This window comes from Bombus vosnesenskii, unplaced genomic scaffold (genome assembly GCF_011952255.1).
Source record: "Bombus vosnesenskii isolate JDL3184/JDL3185 unplaced genomic scaffold, Bvos_JDL3184-5_v1.1 scf7180000013352, whole genome shotgun sequence".
NCBI lineage: Eukaryota > Metazoa > Arthropoda > Insecta > Hymenoptera > Apidae > Bombus > Bombus vosnesenskii.
In genome coordinates, this window is record NW_022882988.1 from 3,014,394 (window position 1) to 3,029,430 (window position 15,037).

Sequence of the window (15,037 nt, forward strand, 5' to 3'; positions counted from 1 at the left end):
TATCGGAAGTTGCGCGATCTTCGGTTTCAGAATACGATTTCGCGAACTTCTGTTTAAAGCACGATTTAAACAGCGAAATTTTCAAATTAAATTGCGTCACGCGACGGAACAAGCGTCGTTTCGATGGAGAGGGTAACGAGTTTTTTCTAGGTGCGATTTTTTACAGGCTTCGATTGGCTTATATCGAAGCCTTTCAACATTCTCGTTCAAGCTCGCCGATATACCGTAATTTTGTTTTCGTAGGAAAGGCGAAAGGTGGTTGGAAATACCTTAAACGCGTTTTATAAGAAGTCCTGGCAGTGGACCAATTTTTATTCTTCAATTTTAGCCCAACGAAACGAGCAAAAGTAGATAAAATAAATGTATCGTTCTGTTAAAAAAAAAAAAAAAAAAGAAAACAGAAAAAGATCCTTTTAAACATCGCATCCCTGTCGATAGATCTCACCCTTGCCACCATCGACCCTTGTCGTATATTTTCATATATCCTCTGCGACCGGACAAAGTATTATGAGAACATAGTTCGCATACCTTGAGTGCCGATCCTATACGTACTATTACAGGTGTACGTACTATTGTTATGTTTCTCTCGTAGAATAGTATTCTTCTCGTTTCTTTGTTCGGACGTGTTTTCAAAAATATTCCAACTATCGAAGCGAAGATTCTCACGCCGTTACATATTACATTTATATTTATTCGAAATATTTCTGTACACATATTTTCTATCGTTATATTATTTCATAATAGTCATTGAAACGATACTTTTCAATACGGTGGATTTGCCGACGTATATTTTTATCGAAAAATTAAAACATAGTACGCGTTATAAAGAGAGATATATTTACTCTGATTTTGGCGAGCGAAATGCTAAATTAAATCGGCGGCAGGGTAATCGTTATCGACGATGCAACGAAAAAGAGGTGCGAGAAGAATGAAAAGGTTTTACTATCCGGTAGAAATGGAAAGCGGACGAATGTGCAGGGACATTTGACGCAGCCCTCCAACCGTCGCGTTATGGAATTTTTGTGGAACGGCTTTTTTTAATTGATGCAATTCAAACCAGTCAGCCAGGACGGCTGTGGCGCTCGTAAAACTTTTCGTCGCCTTTCGCTTGAATCCGAAGTTCCAAGAGTTTTCTTTTGCAACCTTCGCTTCTCTCTTTTTCCCTCCCTTCGTTTTTTCTTTTATCGTAAACGATCCCTCTGGGAAATAAAGAAAAGAGAACAAACCGACAAGAGGAATTTGAATTCTATAAAGAGACTTTAAAACTCGAAAATTTCCACTCGAAATATGCAACGAAGCCGGGAGATGTTTAAAGAATCCGGCGAGATGATCCGCGTATCCAAAAGCGAAGATAAAAGATCAGGTTCGATATGAAGATTTTAAGAAAGGAATAAAGGAAAACAAGGCTCACCTCGACCAGCCTTCTTCTTCGCGTGCTCATTTTGGCATAATGAAAAGCTTAGCAGTTGGTTTAACTTGGCCGAGGATTAAGTTTACCTCGTTCCAAGGGTGCCAGAGCAGCGTGGAATTTCTACCTCTTATTTTTCCGCTTCCTCGCCCCTGCGTTGGAAAAGAGCGCTCGCTAGGTATTTCTTAATTAACAGCAAGTATCTCGTTCCACGGAAGTTGCCTTATTAATTAATATTACAAAAGGGAGTCCAGCTGTCGTGGCGGAGGAAGAGCGAGCCGCTTAACGATTACGCGTTTCACCTCGATTTGATTTTCGATTTTGCGGCTCGAACAGATTTACAAGCGAGAGTAATCGTGTTTGTACAAGGGGATATGGCGTTAACGCGATTTTAATTCTCGTTGCTCGTTTCTGCATATTTCTCACTTACGTTCCAACGATCCGTTTCAACGATTGTATTCTTTCCACTCGACGCTCTTCAAGAATATCGTTTAGAAGGAGTTGAAAGATGTTGGTTGCGCGGAGGTTCGGGAAAGAAAGTTGTTGGAGGCGTAGTAAGACACTGGCCCGAAGGTGGACCGGAGGTGGGGAATAAAGGAAAGGAACTGAGAAAGAGAAAATGGTTATTTGAGCAGCTAGCCTTATAGCCCGACAAAGAATACGAAAGAATGGGCAACGACGAGGAAAAAGGAGATGTACGGTTGCGTTGAAGTGGCCCGGTTCAAGCGAGAAGAAAAATATGTAATATCGCTCGGGGCGTTTTAATAAACCGAGTTGGCCAATCAAAGCGGGAGTTAAGGAGCTTTCTTGCCTTTTAACGGCCACTTTTACGCGCGTTTAAATCACACTTCGCGCCACTCCTAGCCGTCGAGAATAATAGGGGGCAGGGGTGCGCCGAGGGGGAGGGCGACGGCCAACGTTGGGAAAGTGTGCAAGGTATGGCAACGGAAAGAAAAAATATCCAGGAAGGCGTAGAAATATTTTTATGACTGAACGGCTGTGAGATTGAATGAAAGTGGGAACGAGGGAAATGTGGCAACAAAAGAGAGAGAAGCAATAGCGGAACAGTGGAGGGAGAAGGGTGGTGGCGAGAGGGTCGAGAGAAAGGACAGAGAAAAGAAGGAAAAGACAGAGAAGATTGGTTGCTTTGTAACCGGTGTATGCACGATACGCTTACGATGCCGGGTCAAGAGAATAAACGTACTCACCCACACAGAATCGCGCGATAACGTATACCACGGTCCGCTGGACGAACGTAAAAAAATGCGAAAACTTTCGTATTTCGTGCAGCCTCCATTTTTATTCGCGTCGGTTTTTCACTCTCGAGCACCGCGTCCCCGTGAACACCGGGGCGAGCCAGGACACGCGCGCTCATCGGCCGGATATTATTTCAGTCGGCGCATATTTCCGCAAATGAATTTTATGAAAACAGTTTTTGCTCTTTTAATTAATCGCTGTTCCGTCGCTGGACCCTCTCCCAAGCCACCCTCTGTCCCTATCTCCCTTCTAGCTTGGTCTCTTTCTCTCCTCCGGCGTGTCCACTACTCTTTTCACCATTCCGTCGACTCACGTGGATCACCGGACCGCGCAAAGCTTTTAATAATAATATTGTTTCAAGGGCCGCGAGAGGACCGCGATGCGTACGTTCTTCCCTTTTAATCACGTTCAGCGAATAGAATACGATTTTCGGCTGGCTACCACGCTACCCGCCGTATTCTCATCCGTGCTTTGTCCGAAATACACGTATCCATAGAAAAATACAACCGACAGATGGGCTATTGACGTTAAGTAAAATATCTTTCTTGAAATTATTTTGAATCAACCACGTACAATTGCCGCAAAAGAGATTTTCGCATAACCATATTTTCCGATAAAAAGTTTTCGTATCAGGTTCTATATATGTTACATTTTCGCAGTATCAAGTTTTTGTAGCTACATGGAAGTACTGCTAAACGATACAAAATTTGATATATTTGAAGGTAATTAATTATTATGGCGTAATAAATACAATGGGGGTACGCGAATACCTTTGGTGACCGCTGTATTTGATTGCAATTTGACAATTATATCCTTTGATTTAATATATTGATCTTTCGATTTTCTGTATACATTAAAACAAATATAATCGGGACGTTGTACTAATTAAGCGATACAACCGAATTCGGTTAAGTTGTTCGCTGATATCCGTGATTCGCGTGCATTAAATCGGTACACGCGATTCATCAGAAAGTTTCGCCTGTATTTGTGGCGAAGTAAAGTGGCGCTTGTACGGACATTTTGTACAAACAGGAATAATCGTCGACCAATTAGACGGCCGCGAGCAAGGTTTTATAGTTAGACGAACCTTCGGGCAGCTAGGTGCGCCGCGGATAATCGCGGCCATAAATAACATTTATCGGTAGTCCGTCGGTCTAATTGCCAATGATTACCGTAGGTCGCACAGGAAAAATTGCCAATTTACATCGAATGCCCGCTCTCTCTCCACCACTCGTTTCCAGCTTAGTTTACTTGCCGCAGTCGTTCGATTCCAGATAAGCCGTTCCTCTGACGAAATCAGACTGTGTTTTACGACCGAAATCGCGTTATTTTCTCGGTCGAATCGAGAAATTTCTATTTGCGCGAAAAATTGTGTTGAGAAAGAAAGAGGAAATTATTTTAAGCTCCGTACTAGCTCGTGCTTCAAATTTTCTACCATCTCGATATTATTGACACATTCGGCAAACCTCGAGCGGTTCCTTAAAAATTGCTTCCTTTTCGATCTCTCATATCCTAGACCATCGCTTCTCTTCCGTTTTTTTTTTCTTTTTTTGTTCTCGAGGCGAATACAGCGAGGGTTCGCGCTCACAGTCGAATAGAGTTGGATCTCGCTCTCCTGAATACGCAATGCGATTTATTCGCAACGTGGCGTATAAAACACAAAGGACTGCGTATGATTGGTAAATTATTGAGGTATATCGGATTTGTCGGCCAATCACGTAGTGCCCTTAAATAATTCAGAGGAAGCGCGAAGGATGCGAGAAACGCAGGGAAAATCTCGGGACAGTAACGGGGATGCGAAGATATTACGAAGAATTGACTTTAAAGTTACGAAATCAATATCATAGACGTTCGCGTTTTCGTCATTTCTTTGCTATATGTTAGGGAGGTTAGGCAGGTATTGTATAGAACGACACGGTTAACATCGAAACAGTAATTTTATTTTAATTAATATTTCTATGATAGAACTATGATACAAAACATATCTATACTAGCGAACGTACACACTTCCTTACGTATTCTCGGTCAAAGATTTTACATGCATCGTACATAGCGTTTAAGACGAAATGGACTAGGTGTTTTTTTTTTCTCCCGTTAGACAAGCTGCTTGGATACAATGCACGTCAAGGGAGCATACTCGATGATGTAGGTAACGATAGTGTGACTAGAGATCGCCTACCACAGTCACTGCTAATCGTAATCTATACGAGTTAATTTGGTTAGACAATCGGTTAGTAGTCGTACGAGACGATATGGGTTTTTCCTTTTTACTGATCGTTACGTTTCATTTTTCGTCCCAGAGACGCTTAGCGTTAGGAACTACGCGCGTACTCGTAAAATCGTAGAGTATCGTGGAAGTATTCGTTATGCTTACAAAATACAAAACAAAACGTTCCGATAGAAAAATTCGATAAAAACGATAGAACGATCATAGGCTCGCTCGCTCGCGAGTATTTTCATCGTGACACGCGATAAAGTACGTAACCGTCGATAAGAAAGAGATCGAACACGAAAGAAATCGCAGTCGTATCTGTTTTCTCATTGGAAATGGAAAACTGTTCGTTTCCCGTAAAAATTATCGTATCCGACAGACGTAAGCCTATTATCGTTCGAACGATCGTGAAACTCTTTTCCGGAGGCGTGCCACCGACAAATCTCCGCAGCGTATGGCATCAAGGAAATAAAACATTTTCTTCGGCCGGTCTGCTCGTTTCTGATAGCGGCCCCGGCCAATCCGAGAGAAAGAGAGAACTTTCGGCATAACTCAGCCTCGTTATCTGACTCGCAAATAAGGCAACGGAAAAGTTCGCGACATCAATCTGGCCCTCTACCGGGAGATTCGAAGTTGAAACAATGCTTAAGTCACCCCTAACGTATGAGCCCCAAGGGGGGTGGCGAGGTTGGTTCTGGCTGGTTTGGATGGCGAAGCCGGAGCTACCGATCCGATCTGCCAAGCCAACCTCGCTCACCAATTTCACTCCGTTTGGCTATTCCTCCAGTTCTACCTCCGGTAGTTCGTTGGTCCGGTAGTCCGGTAAAGCTAGATTTACCGGCGTTACCCGCAACGGACAGCAAAGTCGACTACAAGAACAGCCAAACTTTGATCACCCCTGAGCATTTGGTTTACCCGCATTGTTTCCTCGCGCGTTCTAACCTCATCCTGCTTCAACCCCTTTTTCTCCCTTGCTCTTCTGTTCGCTGGCCACTTCGTCCTTCCTGTTGATTTTTATATTCTACCTTAGCCTGCGAAATTCGAGCAATTAAACTTCTAAACAGCACCAATGATTTCACTCATGTCGACTCGTACAGTCTTCAGAGTCTGGTCACCTGCTACGCCATGATATAAAATACGTCTTAACTTGATAACTTCAAACGCGAATTTAAAATCAGCACGTTGTTTCTCTGGATGAACTTGACTCCAAGATCCATTGAAATTCGTTAGAAATTATGATGTAACAGGCATCTATTTATTAGAGTACCATCTAGTAGATTTTAGAGAAATAGAAGTTGCTATTGCGAAAGTGTTTAACATTTTGTCTATGCTTGATTTTACGGATGTTCGTCTATTGGTCGTTAGAACGACGACCACTCTTGGCTGTTGTTTAATAACGAATCTCGAACGTGTAAGCAGACTTTTGAGACTCCAGTAACGAGCGAACATTCCGAGTGTTACTACGATAGCGGCAATGATGATAGAAGACGTCCGTGTCGTTAAACGAATTTGGCAACGCATTTGTGATACGATCGATACGTCGGCGCTTACTTCGTTTGTCATTTGGTATCGTAAGGTGCTTGTGCATTGATACCGTTTAAATTATTCATGGAGGTTAGGATGTTATGGGCGCTCGAGCTCGCTGGCGCTGCGTATCCATTGTGGTTATGGGTCGTCTCTCCGTTTACTTGTCTCTGCGGGCCTCCCGGAGACATGATCTGAAAGACAGAAATCGTCAAAGTTATAACGTGTTCAAAAATTGCGACGATTCCACGCGGTGTGGATTAATTTAAAGGTAGAATACTGGTCGGAAGCATTCTGAAGGATAATTGCAATATTATACGTTAACATTAGATTTATCGACGACTGTTAAAGTATAAAATTTGTCCGAAAGAAATCAACATAGTAGATATCATCCGATACTTGAAAAAATCCACGATACAGAAAAAAGAACTAGCTTCATTTACATATAATCAATGAGAAATTTAATTTTACGAAACATCGTTCAAACGCCCAAACATTCGCCATTGTAATAAGACGAATATGAAAAATTATGTTATTCGTCGTTTGACCGCTCTAGCCCTGGCGTTAAAATCTTTTTGCAGAAGAGGACAGCTTCGAAGCTTTGTTAAATCGACGAATCTACGATAGCGTAAAGGTGGATAGAAACTGGTTGCCTTGTAATTACATTAGCAATCAATCGACCGGGCAACGCCTTAATCTGATTCGAGCAATTATTCACGACAGAGACTTAAAACTCGAAAGAAGGGAAGGTATTCGCGCAGTGAAAGGGGTTGATGCCACTAACGAATTCGTTTTAGACACGGTGTTCTTGTTCCTGCTCCGCCGTCTCTACGGTTCTACTCCAAAAACAAAAGGCCAGAAGAACGAACTTGTATCTCAGTTCAGACGGAGCAACTCAACTTGGGCGTTTCCACTCGTCCCTCCTATCTTTTCCCTCTCGATATCCTCTCTTTCGTTTCTGTTCTTTCTCTTTCTCCGCGCCACTTGTCTCGGTCTTTAGCCGTCTCTATCTGCAAGCCATATCCACCGGAACGACGACGAAGGAGGGGGAAAGGGAGAAAGAAGTGCTCGTGGAAGTAGTAAGTAGAGGGTACCACGGGGAACAAGAGATGCCGCTAGGATAGATAAGTGGCGTTGAAAACTTCAAACTTGGTATTTCTAGCTCCGCTGTTCCCTTCGCCATCAGTTTCTCTTAGTTTCGCCGGCAAAGGTGTTAAATTATACAGGCTTAAAATTCGGCAGACCGTGCGGCACAGCCCTTACTGACGAGATCCACCCTTACCATGATTTTACTTCGCGAGTTGATCATGCTAACTTTCGCACGATGAACGAACCTGCCATTCTCATGATTTCCCTCATGCGCGTGAACTTTCGTGTCCACAAAGTGGCTGAACAGTTAGGGGGCGCGTTAGGGAAAGAAAAATAAAGGCTCGTTAGTGATTCTTTCGAATACGATATACGCTTTAAAAGGAAAGTTGAAATATGTACGGCGTTTTTAATTGGAAAATCTAAGGTGCAACTGACGGAGAAAAATTCGCACAGCCCCAACGGGAGCGAGTAATTAACCCGTAAATAATTATGATAAAAATGACAAAGCACCGCTGAAGAAATGCTTTATCGCCGTTGCAAGGGCGACTTTCTCCTCTGGAAGAATTTCTAAATCTTCTTGCCGCAACGGGAAACCCTTTTTAGCTTTTCGCGAGCCGACGAGGGACCATCGTCTTTCTTCCTCTCTTCTCGATACAAACGCCCTTCCATTTTATCTCTTTTCCTCCTCGCCTTTTGCTCTGTTTCTTTTCACCCCATCCCGGCCAGAAGCCCGCACGTAATTAAGAAATCTCCGTGGAAGGCTCCGGACCGCTGTTGGTCGGTACCACGGGTTAAATTAAGTCTATGACTTATTCAAGTTTTATCTACAATTGCCAGAGAAGGAATTACTGTCCCGTGGATTTACTGCCGTCTTTGTAATCAAACGGCACGCGCTCTGCGAATCGTTTACACAGATACAGATTGCTGGCACAGACCAATATGTACTCTAGTAAGATGAAGTCATTCGAGCGTAGGTTTCGTTAAAAATAATTTACATTCTTTACATTCGGCGACAAAGTTCGAAGGTAATTTCATCTCAGACACTGTCTCGTGAAAAATACGGCTTCGACATTTAGATTTCGGTGCTTTAGATTTGTAGATTCTGATACAACAGATCTATATGATTCCATAGAAATCATCGTAACCTAATGAAATTCGGTTTTCTGGACGCTAGATTTATAGGAGTCGGTGAAAATCATCCTGAACATTCGAAATATAGACTTGTGAGTGAATCCCGAACTCGTAGAATCCGTTCTCCGATCTGCATGTCTCGCGGAGATATTCAAGTTCAAAGAGGACCGAGATTCGTTTGGAATTCTAAGATTCTTCAACTTAAACCTTCAACTGCAAAGTTCTACGAACGTAGATGATTCTTTCGAAGGTAAAATCGAGTTTCCACTCGGATCATAAGTCGAACGTTATCTGACTCTGCTTTAATAAGTCTGGAATCTTTTAGATCCACAACCACTTAAGTTTAATGTTTCCCTTAACTCGTTCCATTTTTAATACATTCGTCGTTTCAAATCCTTCACGTGCTTTTCTTTCAATTCAGTACACCAGACAGTAGGCAATTTATTTTTATTAACTCCATTGCGAAATTTCCTACGCCAGCGTAAATGTATCTTTACGCCTCGGCCACGAATAAGACATTAATCGCGACTCGACGAGAGAAGGTGAAGGCAGTTTGTAACTGACGGTAAATGCGGAGCATCGGGGGGTTGTCGGGGGTTGTCGGTGGTTACCGGGAGCTACGAGAATCGCGTGTCATTTGTCCGTTGATCTCCCGCGGCTGGGAAACAGCCAGGTGCAAGCTAGTTCCTCCACAGTGCTGCTTTTCTTAAGCGCAAAAATTAGCGCCACCCTCTACACCATTCGCCGCTCCGGTACCACGATCCTTGCCCGGCTATCCACCGCCCGAAGCACGAGATGAGAATTAGCCACGTCGTTTATCGAAGGAGGATCATTTAGAACAGAATGCCGTGAACCTCGCTATTTTACCAGGGATTATTATATCGCGTAGGATTTCCTTAATGTGCTTCATCATTTGGGATTTCCAGAGTTATTCGTGAAATATAGAGTCACGCTTAGCGATTCTCGATTAACAGGAAGCGTGTTCGTCGTTATTATTAGAACGTGAAATTATATTATCATAGGTGTAATTGCATTATTAGGCGGTAAAAACGTCTCCACTGATATTTTACGATTCTCTCTCGTGTTCTATTTTTGTCGGTCTAAATAAACTCGACGATGGCTGAGTTCTCTGTCGCGGTTAAGTGAACGCGCAGGTAAGGCCACGCGCTACGTGTAATAATCGTTACAAAAGAGAGTAGAGGCCACGTAGCGTTCCGTTGTTTCGTAACTAAACTCATAATCTCACATAAGCTCGCAAGCTGGGCTTTCCCATGCGAGCTTTCTCCGCGTGCATTGTGTAAAGGGCTAGGTGGAAGCTTTATGTGAAATGTAGTCAAGTACCGTGAATCTAATAATACGTTTGTTAACAAAAACGATATGTATACGGGCCCGATGTCTCACAGGAGTTCCCTCGATTTTCTTCGTTATTATTTTAAAAGAATTCATATTATAACAGTAGATTAATTCTATCGTTACGGTAGATTCGTAGATAATGTTTTCACCCAGCGAATTATGCTTCGGTACACTTACGCTCAGTAAGAATGACGAATATTCGGAAGTTTAATTTAATTCAGGTTCCTCGTGCACGTTCCGCGAACTTTAGAGGGTCTAATCGCCTGGAAGAAGTATAGAAGACGTTGTAATACCTTATTCGCCGTACGAATCTCGTACTGCACATTGATCCTCTTAAATTCCCATGTAGTCTCCGTCTTGGCATTAGCATATTATCTTCCGCAACCTCCTTCTCCATCGTTCCCCTTCTCCGTTCCCTAGTTCCACCCCCTTCGACCCTCTGATTCGCAGAGGACTTTGCAGACACTTGAGAGTTTGTTTTAAAACTCAGATAATCGTTTCCAACTCCCTTCCCTTCGGTTTCTCTCTCTTTCTCGTTACGTTCGGCTTCTCTCTTTCTTCGTCTCGACCTCTTCGCGGCGTATCCCTTTCCCACGTTCCCGCGTTCTCCGTTCGAGTCTCGAGGGGAAAATTAGATCAAAATAAGACTTCTCGCCAATTTTTAAACGCGTTACAGTTGTCTCCGTGGGAAAGGGATATCGCGCCGTTGAAACGAAGTTAGCCGGGATGCCTTAAAAAGACGAGCGATCTCGAATCGATTAGAAACTCCCCTCTCGAACGGTTTTCCTAAACGCGTTTAAAGAGCCGCGTGACACGTTTGATAGATGAACGGCGAGCTTCTTTTCAACGAGACGTTTTCTTTCCACTTGGCGGAGAGTGGAGAGAGAAGTAGAAACGGAACAGCGGTTGTTCGAGGGACGATGGTAATTGAATTTATCGAGGGTGATGACCGTCGTATTTTTTTCCATTCTCCTTTCCCTTTTTCGCCTCCATTACCGGTTTACCTAGGATCGCCTGGCACGCTCGAGTTATTCGTAAACGCTGCACGGTCAGGCGTTATTTACAAGAGCCGATGAGGCTGCCGAGTGCTCGGCTGAGAAAGATTGGGACAGCTGTCCGTTCTCAGGCAATCAGAAAAACTACCTTCCACCTCCTTCGGCCGAGGTAACTTCGCCATTCCCATAGCCACGGCTTAAGGAGAAGCGTTAAGGGTGGCAGCTGCCACGGCCTGGATGCGCACCCTCTTCGCGGTTTTTAAGAATCTTAGCGCCTCCTTCTTTGCCCCTCTTTACTCTTGATTTTGTCAAGTCGAGATAGCACGACCACTTTGCATTCCGTCGCGACGTTTAATTCCACCAACGAGCCGGCTGTTCCAAGGGTCGAATTATCCTATCCTTTCCTCCCTAACTCCTGTTGATCGTCGTTTCCGCCTAATCCGTTCCCACGATCTTTATACAGTCGAATGAAACGTCCTCTGAGAACATCTCCGTAACGACGCGTTATCGATCGATATTACGATAATAAAACGAATCGATCTGTAGCTGCGTAAATCTGGAAAATTAGCATCGCCGATGACAATCTTGGTTTCCAATCTGAACGTACTAGCGCCACGTTGATTCGTGACACTTAATGAGAAACACGCGCGGCGAAACGATTCGCTACCTGACATTATCTACCGCGTCAAACTCACGCCGGAGACCAGCTGTCTCGGCGATTGTCTTTTCCATTCAGATGCTAAATGTCAGAATGACATTCACCGGAGGAAATAGAACGGCTCTCGATGTCGCCGGGGCAGACACCTTCGGGGTGTTCTCTGCGATCGAAGGTATTCACGCTTCAGGAACGACATGTCAAGAGAGATCCATCAGGCTTAACGTAATAGATGCGCAAACTACATTAGCATGCCGCGTCGATTATTGGCATTAGTCCGCCATACCGTTATTTCACAGCATCGGTCATTTATAACCCTCAGTCATAAACCCTCGGATGAAATCGATATTACAGCCGACTCATCGATCCGCGAAAAATCCTAGGATCCTGAGAAATCGCGTAACGAATGCAGCGACGCTTTTACGTCAGGCGTTACTTTCTTCGAGGTTTCCCAACGTTGCCTCTCTTCTACGTTCGTGTTCATTGCCGACCCTAGACTCGTCTCAGGTGTCGCTTAAAAGAAAGAAAAAAATTCAGTCCCGTGCGATCGGGACACCGCGATTTACGCGTTTCAACGTCGCGCGCGACGTTTCTTTCCAGTACGTGAGAAACAATCGTTGAGCAGTTCTACTTTCGCACGTAATTCCTCTTTCCCTTGTGACGTTTCCTTTCCACCGTTGGTTTTTCTGTCCAACACGCGGATTCCACAGCGCCCTGCCACTTTGGCTCACCAGTCGTACGTGCAAACCGATATTAATTGAACTAAACACTCACGCACGAGGAACGAACCACGCATACGGAAACGAAGGACACGCGTAGTAGGCTACCGCTCGAGAACATGAACACTTACGTGGTGTAGAAATAGAGTCGCAAGGGTTAGCAACCCCTGAATTACACGTAGTTCCCCGGCAGAACGGTTAAGGGGAGAAAATTTGCATATTATAAGTAGTACACGCTGCCGAGTCTGATATCATCGGCTTGGGGACCTCGTTATTCTGTGCATGCGTACAATTCGAGCGTGTGCACCGGCAATCTAGCCTCTTCGACCACTCTTAAAAGTTTGTCTTGAAACTTCCTTAACGATACTTTCCAGCAATTATGCGAATCGTTTCTTCTATAGACAGGATTAAGACAGGGCTTACTAAAAATGAAGTAGTTGTCAAAGGAAAGCGTTGGTGTTGGTAATCTGATTTTAGAATTTACAATTTTAAAATAATTATTGCGCGGTATTTACTGGTAGTAGATTTGTATCGCTATGCTTCTGTACTCTTCAGGATGTTCATTATGAAAACGTTGAACCATCAAAATTTGGTTAGTAATTTTACACGATCGAGTTTGGAGAGAGAATTTAGGAGGAAATCTGGATCTTTAATTAAAAAATTACAAGCGTAATGGGTTTATTTTTCTCGTAGCTCGTGTTATGCGAGTTTTATAAAGGAAATATGTGTATTATCGTGTCGATTCACGTCGTCGATCGTGGCTCCTGTACGAGATATAACAACAAGTCGGACGATAGTTGATCGGTAAATATTGCACTTGGTAAATTATGGTACGTGACGCAAGCATGCAGAGGGACGTAAACATCCTTGCAAGACGGAGATCGGATTAAGTAGATCGGATCCACCTTGGGTCAGACAGGCGGAGGTCCGCGGTAAGGGCTTAAGGTACTGTTTCGAAGCACGACTGTTGTCTTAAGATAATCAAGAAACCCAAACGGCTTAACTAGACGACGAGTTTATAATTCCAACTTGGAAAGTAGCTATGGTTATCGGAAGACAACCATATCTTTGGACATTTAACAGATAAAAGATATTATCGTTCAGACATAGAAAATAGAATAGATTTTTCTACGATCGTTTAAATTCCTTTATGATTCCGTCATGATTAACATAATTAAAATTCCAAATAACTTGTAGATGGAAAGTAGTTTTCTATGCTATCTAAGGAATAATAATTTCTATTTTATCTTTCATTTATAAAAGAAGGAGTAGACTGACATTGTTCGTAAATTCATTTCATCCATCAACGTGCTTAAAATTCCAACTTGCAAGGCAAAGTAGTCCTCTATGATCATCGAGATAAAAAGAGTCGTTGCTTTTATCTTTTATCCATAGAAAACGGTAAAACTTTGCGTATTTATATATCGAAGAATCTACTCTACGGATAAAAATTCTGCACAATTTCTTGTCGATCAACGCGCTTAAAATACTCGCTGGTGTTTCGTTCCGGAGGACATTTTTCGCGACGACGGCAGCACGAGTTCTTCAACGAATTTCAGCTGGGTAATTCCACTTAAGACGCTGTCAAATCCTTATTCAAAGAGTAAATTCTTTCGCACGTTCCAGTCCCGGTGAAGAGGATGGATAGTTACGGTATGCGATGAGGCTTGCTTAACGGACGAGCTTAATTAATAAGGACACGCGATATCCTAACTCGTAAGATGATGGCGGGATGGTAAAGCATAGCTGAAGTCCCGAGGGAGTCCTTTGTTGTCGAGAGGGTCAGGACGAGCGACCTGCCACTTTAACCCACCTTAAGGGGTTACGTCTTAAGGAGTTTTGAACCTTCCAGAACATCCGATCATCGTAATCTCCGGCAGATTCGAAGCAGCGACGTGGACAGCGTCGCGCGGGTGAAAGCGATACGCTTGCACGGTCAGCATACATATTTTGCGACAGAACAGGGATATCGACCACGTTTATAGCGGTATCGCTGTCAAAGGATGTCAACTGGTATTCCATAGGATTATGTAGATCGCGGGACTAAGCGTAATCGATGATCGCTACGCGTGACGTTGCTTTTGAAAAGTATCGAATGCTCGATGTTCAAAGCGTTTAATTACCTGTGGTTGAAGATGAATCACTTGTCTCTTGATGTGCGCCAGAGTCGCGGTCGATGGCGGATGCACCGCCATGTTCGCAAAAACCAGTCTTTCCTCGTAGTCGCTCTCGCACAGGATTTTGTTCTCGCACAAGAAGAACTTGTCGCCTATACAGAATCTAGGAACAGAGAAAAATGAAATTATTTTTACGGAGTGGCATTTCGTTAAAGTAGTAAGAGTAGCGCGGATTAGTACGACGAGGCTGGGAAATGGCAGAGGTTTGAAGAAATTTCGGCTAAGAGTTGTCGGAGATAGGCGGAGTAGTAAAGCGTGCTAATTCCTTTTAAGACCGTTTTCCGTTCTGCTCCGTCGAGGAAATTGCGAGAAAATAAAAACAGGCAGCGAAACGCCACCGGTACCCCGTAGCTTCCGAGAGTGTCTTCGAGGTCCTTTAAATGTAAATTTCCACTCGATTCGCAGACGCTACGTCGTACCTGGATTACCGCCGAGTCCATTTCTGCTCTAACCTTCTTTCCTGCACACCCCTTGCAGACGTTGAATACCGGAATCGAAGTCTTTTCCAACGATCCGC

General features: G+C 43.6%; 1 protein-coding gene across 1 annotated transcript in view; it reads right to left on the reverse strand.

Moving 5' to 3' along the window:
• Window positions 1-4,583: 4,583 nt before the first annotated feature.
• LOC117236833 (LIM domain only protein 3-like) overlaps window positions 4,584-15,037 on the reverse strand; it is a 29,331-nt gene continuing 18,877 nt past the window's right edge. The window contains exons 4-5 of the mRNA XM_033500150.1: window positions 14,467-14,623; window positions 4,584-6,595 (exon numbers count right to left, since the gene is read on the reverse strand). Coding sequence (XP_033356041.1) covers window positions 6,437-6,595; window positions 14,467-14,623 — 316 coding nt within the window. The 3' untranslated portion in view covers window positions 4,584-6,436. The remainder of the gene's footprint in view (window positions 6,596-14,466; window positions 14,624-15,037) is intronic.